At 36.7% G+C, this 27,223-nt stretch overlaps 1 protein-coding gene across 2 annotated transcripts in view; it reads left to right on the top strand.

Annotated features, from left to right (window-relative positions):
- Positions 1-27,223, top strand: part of SPOCK3 (SPARC/osteonectin, cwcv and kazal like domains proteoglycan 3) — a 334,334-nt gene that overhangs the window by 56,264 nt on the left and 250,847 nt on the right. The window contains exon 2 of one of the 2 annotated variants that reach the window (XM_021706488.1): positions 672-780. In XM_021706488.1, coding sequence (XP_021562163.1) covers positions 698-780 — 83 coding nt within the window. In that variant the 5' untranslated portion in view covers positions 672-697. Of the gene's footprint in view, positions 1-670; positions 781-27,223 lie in introns of those variants that run through there. The other variant, XM_021706490.1, reaches the window with a different exon arrangement.

Here is a 27,223-nt window from a genome sequence, read left to right on the forward strand (position 1 = left end):
TATGTGAATTACATATCAGTAAAGTTGTTATACAAAATCATCAGCATTTCATATGCCTTTGTGTTGACAGCCACCATGCAAGTTTGTTCGAGGAAATGGTGGTTCAAAAATTATGCACAAACAATCTAAAAATGAAAATGCATCATTTTAGTTCTTATGATGATGCACTCAATCAGCTCTCAAAGACAGCGTGAGACTTTTTAGACTTATTAAACACTCGTTAATGTCCTCTGACTTTTTTATTTTTGTTTCATCCCTTTTCTCCACCCACTAGAATCTATCTAGGAAAAGTAGAAGTATAGATTATAGTTTACAATATCATAAAATAATACAGTAATACACTCTAACTTTGCTTCTCTGCCTTTACTACTTATAAGGTAATAGCAACTACTGAGAGTTTGGGTCTTCAAGTTTCTGTTTTGATTACACAGCAGCTGATCCTAGGATGTGTGTATTTTGACTTTCAAAAACAGTGTATAAGACTAAACTACAGCTGTCTGTTAACTCTGAGTTGTGTGGGTAGAAGCAGAAGTATCTCTTAATAGAAGAAAAAGATGAAGAATTAAACACTATGGAAATCACTTGATCCAGTTGCATTTGATGGAATTAAATACTTGCATTAAAAAAACATATTTTAATGTTTTCTGTATAATATTTTCTTTTCGCTTTAGATCCAGCAAAAGATCCATGCTTAAAGATGAAATGTAGTCGCCATAAAGTATGCATTGCTCAAGATTCTCAGACTGCAGTCTGCATTAGTCACCGGAGGCTTACACACAGGTAAACACTGTTAAATTGAATCCCACTGATTGAACAGTACTCCTTACCAGGAATAATTGCAGAGTATAAATATTTGGCAATGCCTGCTAATCTTTTATGCAGAGTTTTATTGAAACAGTTTCAGAAGCTTGGCTAATACAATTGTGATTCACTTGGGTTAAACATGGTTATCAATCAGAATGACTGTGGATTATAGAATTTTAGGAATATATTATTAAATAAAGCAGATCTTGTAAAGATGAGATTAAGATGTTATATCTGGGTATTTGTATATTTTCAAGTTTAAGAAGCAGTTACAATTTTTATACCTTCTAGCATATTTTTGTTTATGGCTACTCAAATATCTCTATTTGCCTCAAGAGAAAGTTAGAAAGTTAGAAATAAAGGGGGAAAAGTGCTTGACTGATGCTCATTAAGAGAGAATAAAAGAAAACAATTAGAGATTGGAGACTGGAACCCTTCAGGACATCATCTTTAGGAAGGACTCCGCCAGTGAGATATGGGCATCTTTTCCCTGGAGGAAGACACACAATTCCTAGAGAGGAGGTAGGGGTTTCAGATATCTTTTATACCAGTCATCACCGCTTCTGTAAGGCAGACTCTGTTTTGGAAAGGATCAGCCATGTAGAACTGACCTGTGTAGCTTGGTGCTGAGTCTCAAGGATTAGAGTGAGCCATATTCAAAAGGGAGCTAGCTCATTGGTTACTGACTAAAGTAAGCAGTGTGTTCATATCCTTTCCTACTTTTAAAGTTATTTTATTTGGAAAAATACTCTTTTCTGTGATAGTGTACCTAATTCATGTATTGCTGTTAAATCAAATGAACAAATAAATGTTGCTTTTTGAAAATGCTCAGAGAATAATTGAATTTTTGGTTTCCTGTACTTGTACATAAATTCAATTATTCACATACACCAACAGACAGAATAAGAATATTAGAAAATAAGAACATAAGTAGCATTTCTAGAAAACAACCATACTGAGATTACGTTGATATTCTTTGTTAATGTAAAAGCACATGTAGACCATACCTTCTTTTACATGCTGAATGGATTAGGGGAAATCTGTACTCCATGATGGTAAATCTGTAGTGGCAGACTTCTAGAACCAAGGCAGATTGATGCAACAGAGGTGGAGGGTTTGGAAATATATTATTTTGTGACAAAGAATCATGGCATATCATTAGCATACTTGTGAAAGTAGGAGAAACAGGGAGAGGGAGAAAAGAAGCAATAGTTGGAGGATGTAGAGAACAAAAGACTTCTTGGGAATACCAGTTCTACAAAGTCCATGTACAATAGGAAAGCACAAGAGGATGAAGCAGTTCTCAGGAATGTATCCCAGCCAGTCTTGGCTTCCATGTTTGTTGTATATGTGATAACAAAACATTGGGCCAGAAACTCACTTTTCTATTTGTTTCCTTAGGATTCCAAATTTCTTGGAATTTCCATTAAGTAATCATAAAATTAAAAAAAAATTGGTACATGAATGTGGAAATGTTGGGGATGAGCATTTTTTTGCTTGAAAAATCAACAAAAATGGTATTGAAAGGAATTCCCTTATGATCCCTTGCCTATTACAGAGATTGTCAATTCATTTGTTATAAAAGCGAAAACTATTTTATGACAAGTTTCAGAGACCCTAAGAAAGATTTCCATGGACACATATTTTACACCTTTGTAAAGTTCATCTGCCATTTCACCCTGGCGTTCTGAAGCCAAGTCACAAGGCAACCGGAGAACTCACAGTTAATGTCACGTCTGTGGTAGAGACATGCTTGCTTTGACTTTTCTGGGTATTGAAGCTGGGAGAAATTAAAGTAACTGACTCAACATCACAAAGCTAGAAATTTTCAGTGTATCAATTCTAGTCTATGTTTACATATCCCAGAGTTTATGCTTTGTACAACCCTGCTGTCTTACTGATTCTCTGACTTGTTATTACACAAATACTTAACTATGGTCACAAAAAATACCTTCCTTAACATGATAAAGTCTATCAGAAATCATTAGCTGATGTCACTTAGAATATGTGGTTGAAGCATCCTGAAGAGAACACCGCTGATCGTTTTGTCGACGGTGTGGTGATCGAGGGGATTGTAGGGGAGACTGTGCTGTAATGGGTAGATTTCAAAATATTTTATGTAAGTCATATTTAGTCCTATTCTGTTTCTGATGGAGACTGTTTACCAATTTACACTCAGTCTGTGTTCTATTTGGTAAATAAATTACTAGTTTCCAACAAATTGATTTTTTTTAAAACCAGTCAAATTTGGCAGTGGACGGTTGTATACCAACTTTAGTGACACTAATGTTAATAAGTTCTGATAACCCACTACCAACAAATTGATTTTAAGATTAATATTTGATACATGTTGTTTGCTTTGAGGATGTCAGTACATAGTGAATGTTTACACAACACTAAGGGAAGAAGTGCTTTGCCAAGCAGTTCTGGTCAATAAAGATGGGTAATATAAATAGTCTAGATCCTAGATTTGAGGCTTGTGTGTGCATTTTGGGGGTGGGATAGAGAGCATAGACAAACGGGACTTAATTAATTTGGGCCATATACTTAGTTTAGCTTTTTAAAGGAACAATTTACTTTTTCTTCCCTTGAATTGAGAAGGGTATTAGAGTCAACAAATATTTTAACATAAATGAATTTTAAAGATGAATGAGTGCATGACTTATAGAATTAAAAAAAAATAAAGATTAAAATATAAAATGAGGGTTAGTCTATAGCAATTGATTTCCAGAAACTGATAGCCCCTGAATTTGTAAATAATAATTAAGTTTCTTCTACCGTAATGCTTTAAACAACAATAATTGTCTTCTGAAATTAGGAAAATAGCATGATTAGGTGACCGATGGTGTGTTTTCCACTGGCTCTGACCACCACTGCCAATGGAGAGGATAGTGTAAACCACTCAAATATGTAGTAGTCAAAAGTCATGTATTTAGATAGGTTTCCTGATGACTTTTTCTTTGGAAAATGGGCCTCAAACTGGCAATGTTATCTGTATTTTTGTGTTACTTTGTGTTATCATTATCATTACCAGTTAAAACCCAATAGTTTTGTGAACAATGAGAAAGAACTTTAATTGTAACATGTTTTCCACTGTGGTAACATAGCCAATTATTTAGATAGTCTAATACAAAATCTATGATGGGGTTCCCAAGCTTTGAATATGATCCACTCTGCATATTGTTACCCTGGGAAAAGGATCAGCAAAAGCTGATAGTGAAGGGTCTTTCTTTCATTGTCTTTGAACGTTGTGAGCAAGAATCCCAGTGTCCCATGCTTCCTGGCTGCCTGTGCAGCTGTGGACAATTAACACTATTTCTAGATCAGTGTTACTGGCACCAGTCAATGCTGCTGATATTAAAGGAAACAAGATTTGGCATAATAAGACAGAGTAAGGTTGGAGATGTTGCTGTAAGACAAAACTAGTCATTTTAATTTCTGCTTCATTTGTATCAAAGGAAAAAAATGAAAATACTTTTGGTCTCTTAAGAAGGCATTATGTAGAAAATGATGAAACTAATTTTAAGTGCTACTTATCAAAACTAGTTATCTAAATAAGCAAGTCCTAAAACTCCTCTATTTTAATTACGCAGTCTTGTGGTTAATGGTTTATAATGACGGTATTTAAAAGAAGTCCCAAGGAGGATTCCAAGATGATGGCAGAGGTGGTTGGAGTGCATAAATCTCTGCATAAATGAATAGGTGAAGAGATCAGTATTCACCCTAGGGTGTCAGCAAAAGTTGTGTGAATGTCTGATTGAGAGGAGACGTGGAAAGGATAGAACCGAGATCTCCTCCATAGGCAGCCACCTTGCACAGCTGCTCGGACCTCAGTGTGCTCTCTGGCCCAGAGGCAGGCACCATCTCTACAGCACCACCCGAAAAAGAGGAAAAAAAGGATTAAAACAGTGAAAATCACTTGCAACAGGTGCCGCCTGCTGCTGTAGCCTTCATCCCAGGTCAGACACCAGCAACAGGAACAGTGAGAAAATATACCAGAGTAACCCAGTCAGAGTCCCAGCCAAGGAGACCCAGACACCCCATGCCCCAACTGAAGCATTTTTGGTCTGCCATGGTAGCCCTGTGGAAGAACCTAGCTCTGGATCATAGCAAAATGGCAGTGAGTTTTAAAATGACCCAGCACCCTTTTTTCCGGTGATCTGCTACACATGTGATTCAGATGGGCAACTTTGTGAGCAAAACATGGAAAGACCTGAACATAAGTGGATCAGCTGGGGACAGTCTGCAGCCTTCCCCCAACTCCATGGGGTAAACGGGGGTGTTAGATTTGAAACACTTGTGTTTTACACTGCAACCTAAGAACCCAGTCTCCCCTCACAGAGGATGAGTAGGGGTGAGTTTTAAAGTGATCCTATACCTTTTCCCCACTGATTTGTGAGATGTGTGACTCAAGTTGGCAAACATTAGGATCAGCACATGTGGGAAGGGCTAAACATATGCGGATCATCAGGGAATACCTTCCAGCCTCTCCACAACCACAAGGGGTTAACAGGGGGACAAATTTAAAAGTTGGCGGCTCTTCCCTTCCAAAAACCCTTCCCTCTGCCACCAGCTAAGAAAAGCAGTGCTTGGGTCACTCCTACAAGAAACCTGAAGTCTTCAAACTACCAAAAGAAGGTGCTCAAGAATTATATAAGTTTCTGTTGTTGTTGTTTGGGTTTTTATTTCTTTGTTTTTTTTTTATCTACATAACTCTACATATTTTTTTAAAATATAGCTTGTCAGTAGTGGGCATTTAGTTCTGTTTTATCCCTTCTCCTTCTTCTTTCTGTCCAATAAGGCTATATATGAGTGTGAAAATTTCCTCATATTATTGGTTTTAGTTTACTTGGGATTTTTGTTTGTTTGTTTATGCGCTGTATTTTTTTCTTCTTTCTTTCTTTTCTTGTTTTTTTTTTTTTTTTACATTTTGTTTTGGCTACTCCTTTGGTTTGGTTTTCTCTCCCTCTTTCTTTTTCTATCTCTCTTTGCTTTTCTCCCTATTTGCTGATTTGTATCTTGTTCCTTCTCTCCTTTTTTTCTCTCCATTGTCCTTCCCTCCATATTCTCTCTTTATTAACTCCTTTCCCTTCCTTCATGTTATTTTGTACCAAGGGGAGAGACATACACTCCCATTGTATGAACATATTGTAAGGTGGTGGGAAGTAGATCCCTGGTGTCACACATACCAATCAGCAAACATTGTGATCCTCAGACAACTTTTGAATCTTAGCAGCCCCTAACATACCTCATTCAAATCTCAAATCTACAAGGGAGTAATGTAGCTCACCTGCTCCAACCCAGCTCCAAAAATCAAACTAGTCCAGAGGCTTTATTCAAAGGAGAATAAGGGGTTGAGCAAAAAGAAATGAAAACGACTCCCTTTCTCACTGAGCAATGGAAGTAAAGAAAAAAGAAAAACCCACCACAAATGAGGACAAACCAAAGAAGAACCACAGACATCACACAAAGTCCAATAAGATAGTCCACGAGTATACAGACTTCAGAACTCAAACAATGAAGAGAAGCCAGGTTGACTGGTCTCAGACTACAAATGCAGAGATCAAGGAATGAATGGAAAAGATGAACAAGAACCAAGAAAAGTAAGATGAAAACACAGAACTAATTGCTGAGATGCAAACTATAAAGAATACAGTAAATGAAATAAATAATAGGCTGACAAGCATGGAAAGCAGAATTAACCAGGCAGAAGAAAGAATCTCAGAACTTGAAGACCAAAATCTGGAACTAACCCAATCTGTTAACAACAAAAAAAGGAAACTTAAAAAGTCCTTCAGGAGATGTGCAACTATATTAAGAGACCAAACCTAAGACTGATAGGTATCCCTGAAGCAGATAAGGAGAATGAGAGCAGCCTGGAACAACCATTCTAAGAGGTCATCCAGGAAAACTTCCCACATCTCATCAGAGACATGGGAATCCTAATGCAAGAGATACAGAGAACCTCTGCAAGCCATCAAATAAAAAGATCAATTCCTAGACACATAGCAATTCACTTACACAAAGTAAGTATAAAAGAAAAAAATCCTAAAGGCAGCAAGATAGAAAGGTCAGATTACCTACTTGGGAAGACCAATCAGAATAGCAGCAGACTTATCTATAGAAACACTGCAGGCTAGAAGAGATTGGAGCCCAATCTTCAAAACACTCAAAGATAAACAATTTCAACCTACAATTTCCTATCCATCTAAGCTAAGCATCATCAGTGATGGAGAATTAAAATCCTTCCCACACATTCAATCCCTAAGAGTGTATGCTGCCTCAAGACTAACTCTACAAGAGATACTTAAGAAGGTATTAAGCACAGAGGAAAGAAAAAAAAAGAACAACCATGTTCCTTCCAAGAATGCAAGAAAACAGAGAACCAATAAAGCATGCATAACAACTGCAAGATTGAAAATACACATATATCAACCCCCAAATCAAAAGAAAACCAACAAACAAATAAGTAAACAAACAACAGCAAAGTCTATAAGAGCCTCATGACAAGGATAAACTCGCACATCTCAATAATCAGCCTGAATGTAAATGGACAAAATGCACCACTGAAAAGGTGTAGAATGGAAAACTGGATAAAGAAACATGATGCAACAATATCCTGTCTCCCAGAGATGCATCTCACCAGAAGGGACACTCACAGACTCAAAGTTAGAGAATGGAAAACAAATTTTCAGGCAAACAGAACACAAAAGAGTTCTTAATATCAGACAAAATAACCTTTAAGCTATCAAAAATTTAATAGATACAGAAAGATACTACATAATGATAAAAGGTTCAATTCACCAACAAGAGATATTCATCCTAAACATATATACACCAAACACAGGAGTACCAGCTTTTATAAAGCAGCTACTAAACAAACTTAAAAAAGATATTGACTCTAACACTATCATAACTGGGGACTTTAATACTCCACTATCTACTCTAGATAGATCATCAAGGCAAAAAATCAACAAGGAGATCCAGAATCTCAACCTGATGCATGACCAAATGGACCTAATAGATACCTATAGAATACTCCACCCAACAATCACAGACTATACATTCTTCTCATCACCTCATGGAACGGACTGCAATATTGACCACATTCTCGGCCATAAATCAAGTATAAACAAATTTCATAAGATCGAAATATTGTCATGCACTGTCTCAGACCACAGTGGAATAAAAATAAATAACACAAACAAGGTTTCCCCAAAACCCACAAAGACTAAACAGTATTCTGCTGAACAACTCCTGGATCAACATGGAAATTAAAGAAGAAATTTAAAAATTCCAGGAAACAAACAAAAAAGAAGAAACATCTTACCAAAACCTCTAGCAAGCCATGAATTCCCTTATAGGGGAATTCATATCTTTACAAATACATATGAAGAAAATGGTAAGATCACAAGTTAACAGTCTAACAAGTCACCTAAGAAAGCTGGAAAAACAAGACCACCAGAACCCTAATTTCAGCAAAGGAATCTGGATTACCAAAATAAAAGCCCAAATACAGGACAGAGAAGATGAAAATAGCATAGAAAAAAATCAGCAAAACAAAAAGTTGGTTCTTTGAAAGAATAAACAAGATTGATGGATCCTTAGCAAGACTGACCAAGAGAAAGAGAAAAAAGCCCAAATAGACAATCAGAAATGCAAACGATAATGTCACAACTGACCCTGAAGAAGTACTAAAGTTTATCAGAGATTACTATGTACATTTGTACAGAAACACACTCGAAAACCTAAGTGAAATGGAGGATTTGGTACAGCACACAACCTCCCAAGGTTGAAACAAGAAGAAATTCAGATCCTAAATAGACCAATAACAATCCAGAAAATTGACTTTGTCATAAGAGAGCTACCCACAAAAAAGCCATGGACCAGATTGTTTTCCAGCAGAATTCTACAAAACATACAAGGAGGAGGTGATACCAATCCTATTGAAAGTATTCCAGGCAATAGACAAAGACAGAACTCTCCCCAAATCATTTTACAAATCTGACATCACATTGATACCCAAACCAGGTAAAGATCCAACAAAGAAAGAAAATTACAGGCCAATATCTTTAATAAACATAGATACAAAAATTCTCAACAAGATTCTAGCAAACTGGATCCAACAACACATCTCAAAAAATCATCTACTATGACCAAGTAGCCTTCATCCCCAGGAGGCAGGGCTGATTCCACTATCCACAAGACCATAAATATAATTAAATACATCAGCAGATGTAAAAATAAAAATATATGATTATATAATTAGATGCAGAAAAAGCTTTTGACAAAATCCAGCATCCCTTCTTGATAAGAACCCTTGAACACCTGGGCATAGCTGGAACATACCTCAAAATATTAAGAGCCATCTATGATAAACCTACAGCCAACATATTGCTAAATGAACAGAAATTGGAAGAATTTCCCCTGAAAACCAGAACGAGACAAGACTACCCACTTTCACCTCTCCTGTTCAACATTGTATTGGAAGTCCCAGCTAGAACAATTAGACAAGAGAAGGAAATCAAGGGTATTCAAACAGGAAAAGAGGTAGTTAAGTTATCCCTCTTTGCAGATGACATGATCCTATGCCTTGGAAGTCCAAGAAAATCTGTCAGAAACTTCCTTGAGCTCATAAAGGACTTTGGCAAAGTCTCAGGGTATAAAATAAATGTGCAAAAGGCAATCACATTCCTATACACTAGCAATAAACTGACAAACCCAAATAAAAAATACAATCCCATTCACAATAACCACGAAATAAATGAAATACCTTGCTATCTTCCTGACCAAAGAAGTGAAAGATCTTTACAATGAAAACTACAAACCACTGCCCAGAGAAATCCAAGACACAAACACGTGGAAAAATATTCCATGCTTGTGGATTGGAAAAATTAACATTGTTAAGATGTCCATCCTACCAAAGACAATCTACATATTTAATGCAATACCTATTAAATTACCAACATCATTCTTCTCAGACCTGGAAATGGCAATACAGAAATTCATATGAAAACATAAAAGACCATGAATAGCCAAAACAATCCTTTGAAACAAAGGGGGAGGTATCACACTTCCAGGCTTCAAAATCTACTCTAAAGCTACAATAATCAAAACAGCCTCATATTGATACCAGAACAGCCATATAAACCAATGGAACATGGTAGAGATTCCGGAAGCAAAACCTCAATTCCTCAACCAACTCATCTTTGACAAAGCATCCACCAACAACCAATGAGGAGAGGAGAACCTATTCAGTAAATGGTGCTGAGAAAACTGACCGACTACATACAGAAGATTGAAACAAGAGCCCTACTTATCACCATACACACAAATCAACTCTAAATGGATCAAAGACCTAAATATAAAACTGCAAACTATAAGAATCCTAGAAGAAAATGAGGAAACACCCTTGCAGAAATTGGAATAGGCAGCCAAGTCCTGATCAACTCTACAAAAGCAAATGCCATAAAAGATAAGGAGATAAATGGGTTCTCATCAAACTGAAAAGCTTCTACAAAGCAAAAGAAGCCATCAAGAGAATGGGGAGACAGCCCACAGAATGGGAAAAAATATTTGCCAACTGTCGTATATGACAAAGCCCTAACATCTAGGATCCATAAGGAACTCAAAAGTGCCAAAAGAAAAAAAACCCTATTAAAAAATGAGCAAAAGATATGAATAGACACTTCTCAGAAGAAGACATATGAGCAGCCAATGAATACACGAAAAAATGATCAGCCTCACTAATCATCAACGAAATGCAAATTAAAACCATACTGAGTACCACTTAACTCCAGTCAGGATGGCCACCATCAATAAATCAAAAAACAACAGATGCTGAGAGGATGTGGGGAAAAGGGAAAACTTTTATATTGTTGGTGGGAACATAAACTAGTACATCCTCTGTGGAAAACAGTGTGGTAATTTCTAAAAAATCTGAAAATTAACCTTCCATATGGCTCAGCAGTCCCCCTTCTGGGAATATACCCAGAGGAACTCAAATCACTCTATAATAAAGACACCTGCGCATGCATACTTATTGCAGCATTATTCACAATAGCGAAAACATGGAACTGGCTGTGCTGCCCATCGAATGTGGACTGGGTAAACAAAATGTGGTGCATTTGCCTGATGGACTATTATGTACCATAAAGCAAAACAAAATTGTGATCTTTGCGGCAACCTGGATAGAATTAGAGTATATAGTATTCAGTGATCTATCACCGAAACAAAGATCTGAGTACCACATATACTCACTCATAAGTGTAACTTGAACATTTATCATAATACCATAAGAAAGAGATTGACAGTAGTGGGGCACTGCCAAGGGGGGGGAACACATCAATAAGGATACCCACATTTTGCCTGTATGATGACCACATATGTACCTAACCCTCATTTTTACTTCACATTTTAAAAATAAAATAATTTTTAAAAATAAAATAAAATAAAAGAAGACCCAAATTTTGTCATACAGTTATTAGTCATGTGACTATGGTGTTTGTGTTTCCATTGTTCATTGTTCTAATATTAAATAACTAAGAATAGAAGATTGAATCACAGGGTCTAAGTTATAGCAGAATCCTCAGAATGTTTGTTAAATGAAATTGAATTTATCATAACTATTTGAAACTAGTGGCTCTTTAACTTATGGAAGATAAATCCGTAAGTAAATATCTACAGAATGTGAATTTACAGAAGGTATATGGATGTATGATGCCTCAGGGAGAATGAAATCCAGTTTTTCTTTTACCCTTAGTATATGCCAAACTCTTTAATATGTGCCTTAAACCGATTTAGCTTTTATAAACCCATAATGCTTTATAGCAAGCAATATTAGACCCATTTTATTAGAAGCAGAAACTGAAACTCAGAGATTCTGAGTTCTCTGCCAGAGATTTGTTAGATAGAAAGATAAATGGATAGATAGATAGATGTAAGAGTCAGCTTTAAGATTTGAAATTGTATTCATCTTTTTTATATTCTTTTTCATAATTATGTAGTTTAATTATATATGAACAGATGTTTATATATCCTTATAAGTAATTAATTTTTCATCAATTTCTTTCAGTTAGGATAATGAAGGTTTGTAATACTTTTAAGAATTAATTGCATTAAAAATGGTCATTGTACTTTGGATAGTGAATTAGCATAGCACTGTTTGATTACTTGTCTTAAAACGCAGACAGTTATATTTCATTGTATTTCTTCTGTCTGTAGCTTGCGTAGAATATAGAATGAGCACACACACTCCCTTTCATGTATATGAGTGTGTAATTCTTTTAATCTCATAGTAATGGTGGGGAGAAATGGAATACAGTTGTCACCCACATTTATCAATGAAAAAAGCTGAGACAGAGAACTTACTTAATTGTTCAAGAGGTGGATTTGGACTTTGAACCTGTCCAGTGTGGTTATATAATTTGTTCTCTTGTTGTGTTATTCTCTTTTATTAATACTTATAAAGCATGTTATAAAAACATATTATTAAACATTTATAAGCATTCTTCTAAGCATTGTAGAATCAAATTTATTTTATCCTACAGCTGCTCTATGTTCCTTTAAAAAAATTTCTGAATATGAAGTTTGACAATTAAGTTCATGAACTCATCCTAGAAAAAGTGCTACATACCTCATTGCTGACTATCACTGTGGTCATCTTTGAAGTACTCCCCTTGGGAAGCTATGCACCAATGCCAGCACCTAGTCCAGCCATCAAAGCAATTTTGGAACTGTTTTTCTGGAATGACAATCAGAGCTGTCATTGTGAGAATTTTGAATTAGAGTAATGAACAAACTTTAAATTTCTTGTTAAACTTGGCAAGAGTGAAAGTGAAATCAGGAATATATTAGTTCAAGTTTATGGGGATAATTCCATGAAGAAAACAACAGTGTACACATGGATTAAATATTTGTTTTTGTTTTTTTTGAGGGGAGCATCACTGATGAAGAGAAGTCAGGATAGTCAGTAATGAGCAGAACTGATGAAAAAATTGCAAAAATCCATCAAATTGTGTGTCAAAATTGTTGGCTGACTGTGAGAAACAGCAGACCAAATAAACATTGATAGACATAAAGTTAGGAAAATCTTAATTGAAATCTTGGCATGAGAATGGTGTGTGCAAAAATGGTCCTGAAGGAGCTCTTGCATCACAACAATGCACCAGCTCACACAGCACTGACTGTAATGGAGTTTTTAGTCAGTAAACAAATAACTGTATTGGAACACCCTCCCTACTCACTTGATCTGGCCCCCAGTGTTTTTTTTCTTTACCTGAAGATAAAAGGAATATTGAAAGGAAGACATTTTGGTGACATTCAGGACATCAAGGCTAACACAGCAACAGCTCTGATGGCCATTCCAGAAAATGAGTTCCAAAATTGCTTTGACAGATGGACTAGGTGCTGGCATCGGTGCATAGCTTTCCAAGGGGAGTACTTTGAAGATAACCATAGTGATATTCAGCAATGAGGAATTGTAGCTGTTTGTCTAGGATGAGCTCATGAACTTAATTGTCAGGCCTCATACTTCTTGCCTAATATGCAAGTTCTTCCCCTATTTTAACCCAAATTCTTTTTTTTTGCTGAACCTACAGTTCTTAGGTTTTCTTGTTAGATTCTTACCACTCTTAGGGGGTATAAGCACCTAGTCGAGAATTGCTCTAAGCAGAAAATTCAACTAGTAAGATTGTATATACTGATGAATCTATATGATTTGCTCATCTTTACATTAAGTGTTATGCATTACAGAAACAAAGATACACGTTTCTCAAATATAGGAACGTGTCACAGAACTGACTTTATTCTGAGGTACACAGCATACCATGCATTTGTTGGGACACAGTTTCTCCCCAGTTGAAGATCAAGGACCTGTTGATTACAGTCCAGATCCTCCTCATGGTCTTTTATGTGCTGGCCCAGGGCATTTCAAAGCCTTCTTGGGTGTCTGTTGCTTCCCCCAGGACACACTGCAGCCTACCCACAACTCGATCCTAGAGAAAACAGGATGTGTTTCAGAGCACAGGAGGCCAGAATGCCTTAATTTCCTTAACTGTGCAACCTTGGACAGGTTACTTAACTGTTCTGTGCTTCAGGTGTTTCTGCTGCAAAGTAAGTATTATAGGAGTTGGTACCTTCTGTGGTGTTTTGAGGATTAATGAGTTAATATGCAAAAACAATTAAAACGGTGCCCTATTCGTTGTAGGCATTATGATAGGGTTACTTTTTTCCCTTGGACATACTGCATATTTTATAGTCACGGGCACTGGTTCTGGCTGTGTTTTTTTCTAGTGAAGAGTTCTGCCCATTTATTCCTCATTCTTCTGGCAAAGATCCATATCTGAGGAGGCTTTCAGCATCATGGTTAATGGCAAGTAATTTGAAGCTGGACCGACTAGCTTTGAGGTCTGGCTCCATCTCCATTTTTTCAGAATGACTTTGAGCAAATTAAACTCTCCCAGACTTCGTTTTCATGTTTATAAGATGGAGATGGTAATTATACTATCACCCTCTGTTTTTGTGAGAATTAAAGACATAATTTGTGTAAAGTACTTTTCACAATGAAAGCACTCAATAAACATTAATTATTGAGAAATCTCTGTTCAGCTTTTCCTCACATGTCTCATCTCCCAGCCTAAGGTAGAATCAAACACTCTTGGTCTTTGTACCCATAGCACACTAGAAACACATATTAGCCTGCAAATATTATAATTATTTGTTTGCATACTTAAGAGCTAATGATTGATTTGTCAAGTCGCAGTTGACATAGTGTTTGAGAAAATTGGTTGACTCATGTCATGATAATAGGAGATAAAACTTAAGATTGCTTTCTACTTTACATGACAGGAAGGCTGTGTTGTTTGTGGTGGTTGAAAAGGAGAGAATGGGGACATGAGTCATGCTTGTGAAAAATTTGGGAGAGCTGCTTAAGGGAAAGTTACAAAAAAGTGGCCATAGCATTGATAGCCTCAAGTCTACCAGGGTGCTTGATTTCAGCAAGTTTTCTGCCTTTGGTGACAGAAGGCTTTTATTTTTTAGCATTGCCCATGTCCCCATGCCCAGAGAAGAGGGGTTTGAAACTCCAAAGTGTAGGAGAGGGACTCACACATACTTGATGCCTCGTGGAATGTGGACTCTTTGAGTGACTGTCAGTAAGTCGTCTCTTGTCCTCATCTCCCCACTCAACCTAAAGCCTGGAAGGCCCTTCTGCTTAGCAGGATTCTCCTGTGTTTGGAGAAGAGAGATGCTGAGTCCATGTGGGTTCGGCCCCTGCTCTGCTTGCCCTGTGTACTGGCTTTGAATCTGTGTAAAAGGTGTTGATGAATGCAACCCTGTGTTTATTTCTAAATCTATCCCAGATCTCAGATGTGAGGACAGGGGTGAGTAATGATGGTCAGTAGAAAAAGGCATACTGAGTGCCAGTCACATGGAAGATACATGATGTCCTGTGAATGTGAGCAGAAGGGATTTACTCAGTGTCAGCCATTTCCCCTGCCATCCAAGCTTCACCAGTGTCTCTCAATACAGGAAAAAGAGTATGAGTTAGAAAGAAAAAAAAAAATTCAAAAATTTCTTGATGAAATATGACTTTCAAAATAGGCAAGAAACTATTGTAGACCTTGGAAGAGAGGGGAAAAATAGATAATTAATAAAAAAGTTTATAGTTAAGGAAGTATTTTAGACAGATGTTAATATCTCTTATCCAAATATTCTTAAGAGATGAAGATCAAAAATCTTAGGTTAAAAATTCAGTAACATTACTTAGGTTTCTGGATTATGGGAAGAGAGATAATTACACAGTTAGGTTAAATAGATGCTTTTTATATAAAATAGATATCCTATTATTTTGTCCCTAAGAAAGGTGAAACTAGTTGACTATTACAAATAATAATTATTCTTGGCTGGGCATGATGGTTCATTCTTGCAATCCCAACACGATGGGAGGCCAAGGCAGGAGGATCATTTGACCCCAACCTGGGCAATATAAGGAAATGCCATCTCTAAAAATAAATAAATAAATAAACTATGAATACTGATTATTCTAGTTCTCCCAAATAGCATTTATTTCTGTATTGTCTTAATCTATTATTTTGGATAAACTGAGAAAGACCATGATTGCTTATTAGCTAAATATAAAGAGTATAAAAATCTTCTACAACTGTGGCATAACTCATATCAATTTATAAAATTATCTTTATTTTAAAAATTTAAACTATGTTATGAAAATAACATGTGGATAAGGTAACAACTCCATATGTTAGAATAGGTGGTACAAATTGTATTTCCCCCTCTCTAGAGAAATCAGTTCCGTTCTCACACTCCCAGAAACTATCTAGACACACACTCTCAAGCAAATACACTTCCTTCCCAATGGGAATATTTTATGCATATTGTTTTTATTAGATTTAATTTAATATATTTGCACCTTTACAATTCAGAATATTGATTTAAAGTTGGTATGAAAAGGTCACGTTTATTTTTTCAGTTTCAAGAGTAAGTGTATGTATATGTGTGCCTCTTTAATGACAGAGGGCTATGTAGATAGTGTTGGTGATTTGATATCGGCCATTAGCACTACATTGTTACATGGTGAAACATGCTACAAAAAACAGTGGTAGATTACGGGAAATTGACCTTACATAGAAAATTTTTTTGGAGCTGCAGCAGGTTTTTCAGACAAGAGGATAGTTTTAACAAACAAGATAGGGAGATTTAATCAAAGGAGTCCAACAATGGAAAGTGCTAGATCTTCATGTACATTATGTGCAACAAAATGTACATAATTTATTTACTATCAGCATTATTCAGACATATTGTTTGTGAAGCAGTTGGTGTGTGATGGACAGGTACTACAATGAACCTAATTAGTGTTTTATGTGTTTCAGTTTTTGATAATCTCTTCATTAACTATTTCTTATTCTTAGTTCTTTTCTCTCTAGATAATCAATTCTATTTTTTAGAATTCTATTTTTTAGAATTTTAGATAATTTAATATTCTCATTTTTGATATTGCTACTGCCATTGAGCAGTTGGAATTATTATTGCTATGAATTTGCTTTATTTTAATCATCACTTTTAAATATTTTATTTATTTTAAATATTTTACCCAAGTTTTCTATTACTAGGTTTTTATTAAAGAATCCGACATTTTGAGTAAATTAGAACTGAACTCCCTGCTAGACAAGGGTTGGTAGACAGATAATAATATTCCTGGGTAATGGACATTAAGGGCTGGAGCATATTAATTTTTAAACTTCGTAGGAAGCCTTTTTTTCGTGTAACTGACTAGTATAGATGAATAATTGGGAAGGTTAGAGTTATATGCTGCTGTATTTTAGTCTGAATAATCTTTCTTTTCTTGGCTCCTGCTTTATTTCACTTTATTCCTTTAGATTTCTTTAAAACACATGTAAGAACATTTTTAGTTTGGGGTCTATCTAGTGCCAAAATATGGAGCTCTGTTTACCACCTCTATATTTTTGTATTTACGTTGTGATTTTGAGTATGTAATTTGCACTCACTGATCCTCTTTGGGCTTAGCTAGCTAGCCATGGAGCAAGGATCATGTCCCCTTCTGCAAGATGGACATTGCGGAGATCGTCTGCCAGGACAGGTGCTGCTGTTTCAGCAGCTCTTCTACGAGCCCTGATGTCTTTGTGAGTTCATTTACTAGTCCTTGTCTATCAAACCAGAACAGATGCAATGCTTGTCACTTCCAAATTCAGATGGTTAAAAAGCAGGTGTGACTGCTTCCTCCCTCGTTCTCTACCTATAAGATAAAAGCAGAGAATTTTGAGACTGTAGTGAATTGTGTAACCACAAGATATAAGGAAATTTGTTACCACAATAACCATATACAAGATCATCCAAGAAATGGCCTCACTGGTCTATCATATGTAATAAAAATAAACTTTTATGTTAAGACATTGAAATTTTCAGATGGGTTACATCCTAATTAATACATCTATTTGAAATTTACTGTCAACCGGGCTCAGTGGCTCAGCCTGTAATCCCGCACCTTTGGGAGACTGAGGTGAGTGGATTGCCTGAGCCTGCGGGTTCGAGACCCACCTGGGCAGCGAGACCTCATCTCTACAATAAATCAAAAAATTAGCCGGGCGTGGTAGTGCACACCTGTAATTCCGGCTACTTGGAAGGCTGAGGCGGAAGGATCGCCGGAGCCCAGCAGGTCGAGGCTGCTGTGGCCAGAAGCGGCCACTGCACTCCAGTCTGGGCGACAGAGTGAGACTCCAACTCAAAAAAAAAAAAAAGAAATTTACTATCAAGAAAATTTAAGAATTGCATTAATGGTGGGAGAATTATAGAAGTGTTTGATGAAATATTAGTAATTACCTCAGTAACTTTTCCATTGGTTAGAAGCACAGAATTAGATGTAAGTATTTATTATAATTTGTCTACTGGGGACAAGAGCTGGACATGATACAACCTTTTCTATCAAATAGATACTATTGGCATCCCAGGACATGATATGCTTCAATAATTGCACATAATTCTTTTCTAAATGTAGACACTGCATTTACTAATGCATAAAACTCCAGCATGTACACTGATTGGAGTTTCCAAGTGATTATAAGCAATTACTCTAGACTGTGGCCATGTACTAAAGTTAGAGGGGTTTTACTTGTGTTATGAAGGGTTACATAATATAAATTATATCAATTGAAGCCTTAAGTCCTAGGTCCCAAAACATAATTATTTAAGATGTGGTACTTCAGTGACAAAATACAAATGACTCATTCATTAGAGGGATAGAGTACATTTGCCATTGCTTTTCTAGATTTCTTTCTTCCTGTTTTAGCATTAGGTCAACTGATATGTATTTAGGGTTTACATGTGACTAGAAAGTTCTAGTCTAGAAAGTTCTTCAGAGAAAATTAATTCAGCTCTGCATTCTAAATGCGAGGTGATTATTGTTATGATTATGAGAATAGTGAGGAGGAAGATTAGACTGAGCATTATAGGATTAACCATTCCTAAATACATGTAGTGAATGGTCTCCCAGGCACTATGTAGGCATTTGACGTGTGGTACTTCATTTTGTAATGACTCCCCTACTCCCATCTGACAGATGATGACATTGAAACTTGGTTTATTTGCATTGAAGGACTGCACAAGTGCTGTGACGTGGCCAGCCATTGCATATGGGCTGTGGCATTTGAGAGCCACCCATAGTTTTCTGCCACAGTTAATTCCTGTTAGCTGACTTTTCCGGTGTCACATGCTGTCTATTTATTAATGTATTTAAGACTAAAGCCCAGGTCTTCTGTATTCCCACATGTTATTACTGAGACATGTATAGTACGAATTACTGTTCTCTACTGCTAGCTGGACACTCACATTTCCTGGTGTGGGTGTCCAGAGTCGCCTTTCTCTCTGTTTCTGTAAACTGCTATTGGGAGACTGTTGCCTGTAGCTTCGTATGTTACCACTTACCTTTCTGTTCTGCTTGCGTAAGCTCAGCTGTGTGTTCACAAGGAAAGTACAAAGCATCATATTGGGTCTCTTCTGACTTTCTGTAACTTTTAGAGAGGCCAGGATAATAAATGCTCATTAAACATGCAGAAGTGTGTCTACTATTCTGATTGCTATGTAATCTTTCTGTAAATGGACACCTGTCTTCCCTAGCTTACTTAAGTTACTCACTTGCAGTGTTTTTGCAGCAAACACTAACTGAAACTATTTTTTTCACAGGGCATTTGTAGTGTCCATGTTGCCAAATTCATTATCTGTTTTGTGTTCTTATCTCTTGTGAGCCTTCCACCGTATTCATCTACTCATAACTCATATCACTGAACGCATATACACAGCACCTATTGTGAGCCAATCACACATATAGGCACTTGGATTATGGTGTTATAAAGATTCATAATTTATTTATTAACATTTTCCTCTTTTTTTTTTTTTTTTTTGAGTTGGAGTCTCACTCTGTCACCCAGACTGGAGTGCAGTGGCGGCTCCCGGCCACCGCAGCCTCAACCTGCTGGGCTCCAGCGATCCTTCCACCTCAGCCTTCCGAGTAGCCGGAATTACAGGCACGCGCTACCACGCCCAGCTAATTATTTGATTTATTGTAGAGATGAGGTCTCACCAAGTTGTCCAAGTGGGTCTCGAACCCACAGGCTCAGGCAATCCACTCACCTCAGCCTCCCAAGGTGCGGGATTATAGCCCAAGCTACTGAGCCCGGCCATAATTTATTTAAAATAATTTCTGTGGATAACCCAAAACTAGTTGTTATTTTCATCTATATGGGTTACGGTAAAATGCATTTATTATTATGTGGCATTGCCAAAAAGTATTTTTTGTGTTTCTATATAAATGACAGAAGAAAGATAGTTATCATATCACTGGAAGACAGCTTTGTGTTGTCAGTAAACTCTGTGTTGATGGCATGGAATGTCTTCCACTACAGTAAGCTCTCAGTTGAGGTGATCACACCAATTTCTGGTGATGGAAAGACTGAAGAAGTTATTACTGCATCTCTTCATTCATTCATTCATTTGACAATTATTTATTGTCTGTAGTATGCCACATATTCTAGGCTTGACAGATATATTCATGAATAAAAGAAATGTACATATTGCTCTTGTGGAGGCAAAAATCTAATATGATTTTTAAGTTAAGAACAGACAAAAACACAGTAAAAGATCACTGCTGTAAAGTTCCCTATGAAGATGAAATTGGTGTGATATCCAAATTGATGGTCAGATCTCTGAAGTTATAACATTGAGGCATGAACATGGTAGACTCAGTGGAGGTGGTCAGGCAAATCACAGGAAGAAGTGTCTGTTAGGGAGAGGAAACAGCATGTACAAGGCCCATAATGAAGGAGAGAAAATGCTGTTTGAGGCACTGAAGCGACTCACCAACAGGAATCTAGAGCTCCACTTTGAACGTGTGATGTTTAAAATGCCCAGGGGCGATCCACTGGAGATGTGAGACAAGAGTGGGGCTTACAATTATCAGAGAAGCTTGACCGAGAGATAGATTTAAACACATGAATAATATTAAAACTTCATGGAGGCAGATGAGAACACTTAAGGAGAGACAGAGACAAGGAAGAGGAGAGAATAGATCCCTGGGAAATTCTGTCTTTAGAGGTAGGCATTAAGGAAGAGCCTGTAGAGGACTGGGAAGGAGCAACTGATGAAGGAGGAAGGAAATCAGGAGCCCCTGGTGTCTAACAGGAGCCCAGAGAGAAATTTTTTTTTTTTTTTTTGAGTTGAAGTCTCACTCTGTCGCCCAGACTGGAGTGCAGTGGCCGCTTCCTTCCGGCCACCGCAGCCTCGACCTGCTGGGCTCCGGCGATCCTTCCGCCTCACCTTCCGAGTAGCCGGAATTACAGACATGTGCTACCACGCCCGACGGATTTTAGAGAGAAGTTTTAAGGTGAAGGGGATTGCTGACTATGCTTGTTCTGTGGAGCAGTTGAAAGAGACAATTACAAAACAAAAATATCAGTAAGGTTGACAATTTGGGACTGGAATTCAGGACAGAATAGAGAAGGAGGTGAAGAAAAAGTAGGAAATTAGAAATTATGTTCTAGGGAGAAAACGCTGGGCAAGTCCCATTAAAAATTGAGGGCATTTTGTACTGTTGTACAAGGGGGATCCAAAAATATCTGGTATTTATTTATAACAAATTGTGTATTTTTTCTTATGTGTTTAAACTTCAGTCACCTTCCAAGTACTCGACTTTTGATGTAATACTCCTAGGAAGACACTTTTTCTACTGCTCAAAACAGTTTTTGAATTCATCAATTGTGATGCCTTTTAGTGCTTCTACCATTTTTTTCCCACCTCTTCTACATCAGCAAGATATTTCCCTTTAGGGATTTGTTTCATCTGGGGAACAAAAGTTGCTTGGGGTGAGATTGAGTGAATAAGAGGGTGGGGCGTGGAGGTCGTGCTATTTTTGGTCAAAAACTGCTGAACACTCTGTGTAGTGTGGGCAGGTTGTTCATGTAAATCACCCATCAAGAAATGTTCAAACGTGTTGAAAGAGCCTCAAAAAAGTAAAATAAAATAACTGAAGGCCGCCTCTCACAACAATGCTAACTGGTACCCTGATGCCAATGGGTTCCTGGAACACTAACCTAGTGGAGGAAATCTCTACTACAAGGGGCCTGCCCTCCAAAAAAAATTCTGGTTTGTTGAGGGGTCCTCCTTTATATGTGGTTTCACTATGGGTTGGATTTTTTTTTATTGATGGAGAATCAGTGAAGCAGGGGGTATTTGAGGTACAGTGGGAAGAGATCCTGAATCTTAGAGATGTTGAGAAGTGAGGGTCCTGCAGAGGTGTTTGAGTGTGGCTTATTGTGTGGTGGAGAGAGGAGTGCATTCTGTCTCACCACAGATGAGGTGAATGTGTGAAGATGCATGGATATGTAGCCCTTAAATCTTGAGAGGGATTTTTCCCTAACACCATCTGTCCTCCAAGGGCAATATAAGCATGTCACCACAGTTCTTAGCACGCAGCTAAATTTTAAAATTTGTATTGTTATCATTTTTCTTATTGTTATTTGAATAACACATGTCTCAAGATTCAAAACATGCTAAAGTCGGGAAAAATGTACATTAGCCTATCCCACACCCAGTTCCCTCTCCTAGAAGTAAACAACATTTTCAATGTTTTTCTGAATATTTTAGAAGTATTTTATTCACATACAAACAAATGCATTTTATTATTTTCCTATTTTTCTTTAATTTTCTATTCTCTCTCTCTCTCTTTGTGTGTGTCTGTGTGTGTGTGTGTGTGTGTGTATGTATGTGTGTGTGTGTGTGTGAGTTGTGTGTGTTTGCTCAGTGAGGTGTTTTGAGGTCACTTAGTAACTGCAACTGCCTTCCTTCTTCTTTTCTTCCCCTTCTTTCTCCCCCTCCTCTTCATAGCTACACTGCATGCTTTATTACTGTTTTCTGTACATAGTGCATCACTCCAAGCTCAGCACATGGTAAGTATACAATAAATGCTCATTTCCTTTCTTCCCCCTCATACTTTAGAGGTCTGAAGGAACTCTAGCCCAAAATAAGAGGGCATACAACAAATCCATCTTTATTACTTCTGCAGCTCTGACCTTAAGCTTGTTCTGATGGCAGAGCTCTTGCACTGCCCCAATACTGTCTTGTTCCAGTTCTTTTGCTCCTCTCCATGTCTGACACACATGGCCTTGCATTATTGCTGTTTATATCATTTCCGCCCCACTTGACCTGCGCCTCTGCCTGCCATTCCCAGTCTCAGTCTCAAGCAGGGCCCCTGGGTTGAGATAGGTCCCAGGGATCCACCATCTAACATAATAATAAAATAAAATAGAAATTTGGTAAAGAAGTAAGACTTCAGGAGTTTAAGAGCTCAGCTATCTTATGAAATTGCCTCTCCTAATAATGCTAATATGGCCCTTGGCCCAACATTAGTGAAAACAATTTTAGGATATACTTGATGGCAGACTAAATCAGAAACCCTGGATCAATATCTGCTTCCTCTGTAACAGAAGACTCACTCTTTGCTTCAAAAAGTCAGTGGAGACTTTTAAGCAGATTTGTAGCAGTAACTTTGAATCATGGCTAGACTTGAGTCAAAAGCTTGTGTTACTAATAGGAATCTAAAGTCCTGTGTATATGCACTTGCAGTTTTGTCAAGAGAGAGAAAATTGATGTAATGCTATACTGATTCAAATGTGTTTTACATCCTTCTTAAAAGAGGAGCACTTTGGCAGCCTTCCCAAGTAATGGAAGATTTCCAGAGGAAAAGTTAGTAGCTATCAGATTCTGGCTTCACTATCAATGGAACAATCACTTAAGAGCATTTGCTTTAAATGACTTACTCTAGGATGCTTATTCAGACTTATCCAATAACAAAACCCTCCAAATAGCCTTAAAGATATATATTCTGAAATTGAAAACACAAGTATTCTTTATCAATCCACATGATACATAACTATGCAAGTAATAGACAAAAATCTCTGGAATTTCTGCAATTTAAAGTGATAGTCATTTTAAAGACTGGCAAAGAAAAGCTACAGTATTATCAAAGAATGTTATGATTTTGAGCTTTTATGAATATTCCTCTTACCTAACTATCATAATGAATATTTTAAAGTATTTGTGAGATTTACAAGTCTTTATACATTTTGGTCTTATCATTCTACCTAAATTTTCATAACAGAGATTAAATATAACTAAAGTATGAATTAATTTAACTGACTTCATATAAAATAAGACCTTTAAAAATGAGTTAATTCAGCCCTAACTTATATATTTATTAAATACAATATGATTTTAATGAGATTAAAAACCTCATAATATATAAATGATAGGTTTAATAGAGTGTGTGTTTTGAGTAAAATGTCTGAAAACAACAAAAATAATCTATATTTAATTGCATTAAAGATATAGAGAGGACTCATCGAATGCCTTGTTTTCCTGTGACAATAAAATGAGTTTTGAAATAAGAAGACTGGCTCCAGTTTGTCTCTTCCTCTTATTAACTATGTGAACATGGCCATGTTTCTTTATCTTTCTGAATTTCAGTTTCCTCACATATAAAAATTGCCTTATATTAAATAATGGCTTAACATTATTCTTAATTAAATGATATAATTAAAGAAATATAATTAGATAATATATGTACAATATCTGTGAGATCTTAATAAATGTTAGTTTTTCAATAGTGGCAAGTATAAAGATCATAAAACAAGTGCTGGGAACATTTAGAATTTAATGGCTAGATTGAGCTCTTGAACCTAGAAGTAATAGTACTAGTCCATTCACTTATTCAGTAAATATTTATTCGGTAACTATATGTGTCAAGTGCTTCTCTAGATACTGGAGTTACAAAAGCTTAGTTTTATAGAGAAAATAAAGAAAGATAGAATGTGTTGTATGATGTAGAGAAAGGATGTTGCAAATTTGATTAGGGCAGGAAGGGATGGCTGCATTGAGAATAAGGACCTAAAGGCAGCAGGAGGTTGAGCCCTGTGGTTAGCTAGGACAGAATCTGAATGCCAGTTTCTGAGGTTGAAGGCAGGAGTGAATTTTCCAAGAACAGCAGAATTCAAACTCATAATTAGACTTAAGTTCTGCATTAGTTCTTGAACTGTGTTGAGACTGGACTAGAATCTGAATGGCAGGGCCACAGGGACCAATTGCAGGGATTCAGGTGGGAGATGATGGTAATTAGGCTGGGATGATGCAGTAAAGCTATCAAAAGGGGTTCATCTCTGAAAAATTTCCATTGTTAAGTCAATAACGTTTGCATTAGAGAGGAGGAGTTAATGTTGCCTCCAAAAATTTGTTCTGAGAATGAATGGATGGAAATTACGATTAAGTGATGTAGAAAGAAAGTGGTAAGAAAAGGCTTTTGTTGGCAAGTTAATTGATTTGCTTTTGGGAGGGTGTTGTATGTGGAGGTTGAACATAAGCTCACTTTGGTATATATTAAGATCAAGATATTGATGCAATTAGGAGCATGAGTCTAGAATTTTGGATAAAGGTACAGCATGATTATTTATATTCTAAATTGTACATATTGTCTCATTCTGTTTTCTGTAACTGTGACTGAATACATGACACTGGATAATATATAACAAATAAATTTATTTTTTACAGTTCTGTAAGCTGGTAAGTCCAAGGTTAGGCAACTGCATCTGATTAGCTTCCTGAAGGGCCACATGCTATGGCCTAACAGGGCCAGAGGCACCACAGGACAAGGGGGGGTTACCCTGAGAGACAAACTGGGGTTATGACAGACTCCCTCTTATGATAAGTAGCCAAATCTCATGGTAGCTCTTAATTATTAACCTACAAATTTATTAATCAAAGTTCTCATGACCTAATCATCTTCTAAAATCCCCACCTCTCAAACCTGTCATTCTGAGATTAACTTTCAACATGAGTTTGGTGAGAGCGGCCATTCAAACACATGTGCCTGGATAACAAGAGCAATATGGTGTGCATAGACTACAGAAAAATGTGAATAGAGCAGGGGACATTCTTATACGAATAGGTAGGGACACAGTTAAAGAACAATAAAGGACCTAGGAGGCATGGCCACTAGAACAGAATAACAACCAGGAACATGGTACAGTGAGAGCCAAGTTCAAGAGTAATGAGTACTGATGTGTATTAACTGTTACTGAAAGGTCAAATCAAGGACTAGAAGTTTACCATTTGGCTTCCAGTGATGTGAAATGTGAAAATCATCTGTAAACTTGACAAAAGTAGTTTTGATGTGATGAGGGTTCAATAAAGCTTCGTAGGAGAGAAATTGGAGACAATGATTGTGTATGTGTGACACTTTGCAGAGAAAGTAATTCTATTTTAAAGAAAAAGAGAGAAATAGTATATACACACTATGGTTTATTATTAGGTATTACAAACATCAGTTATAATGTTTGGTTTGTAAGCATGTTATAATTATTACTAAAAGTAATATGCACAAATATATGGATTATTTGTGAATGAATTTTACATGTATTTGCAAATTAATTTTCTTTTTAACATTAATACATTTTAAAGCCTAGAATGTTTGTCCCAAATTCCAAATTCTACAATCTTAGTACAAGAAGGGAACCCCCAAAAAACCAGAATTATTTTTTGCAGGATAGGCTTCTTGTAGTACAGGCTTCTCCCAGTAGATAAGCGTTCTAGCAACCCATCGGTATCAATGTGCCAGCTAGTGTTTCTGTGAAAGGCTGTGTTCAGCTTCAGTGAATTTTTTTTTTTTTTGAAGATTTTCTCAATGCATTTGCCTTTTTCATGAAGGATGATTTCGAGCACACCTGTCCATACCACCCTGGACATGACCTTTGTGTCCCACCTTCCTTATTCACTGACCTTGCCCTGGGAGATTTTTTTTTTGTTTTCCCAGGTGAAAAAAGTCCTCAAAGGGAAACATGCTGCTGTTGTGGAAGAGGTGAATCAAAAAATGGTAGAAGCGCTAAAAAACATCAGAATAGATGAGTTCAAAAACTATTTTGAGCAGTGAAAAAAAGCATCTCAATAGGTGTATTGCATCAAAAGGAGAATAATTTGAAGGTAACTGAAGTTTAGCCATGTAAGAATAAATACACAATTTTTTGTAAGTAAATTACGGTTTTTTTTAAGATGTCCACCCTAGCATGCTTTAAAAAAACCTAATAACTAAAAAGTAGACAGGGCAACTCCTTCGGGTCCCATCCTACTGTGGGAGCTTTTCTGTCTGTCCTCTTAATAAATCCTGCTTTCAAAAAATAAAAATAAAAAGTAAATATCAGTGGATACTTGATTATTGCTGTCAGTGGATTTTACATAATACATGTAAAAAAAAAAAAGAATTGTATTTGCAATATTCACAATATTCTTACCTGTGTTAAAATTTTATTAAAGTGTTGCTAGGGCTTTGATGGAAATCTTCAAAATGAAT

Source organism: Carlito syrichta, unplaced genomic scaffold (assembly GCF_000164805.1).
Source record: "Carlito syrichta isolate Samal-C Ts95f unplaced genomic scaffold, Tarsius_syrichta-2.0.1 Scaffold315643, whole genome shotgun sequence".
Classification (NCBI taxonomy): Eukaryota; Metazoa; Chordata; class Mammalia; order Primates; family Tarsiidae; genus Carlito; species Carlito syrichta.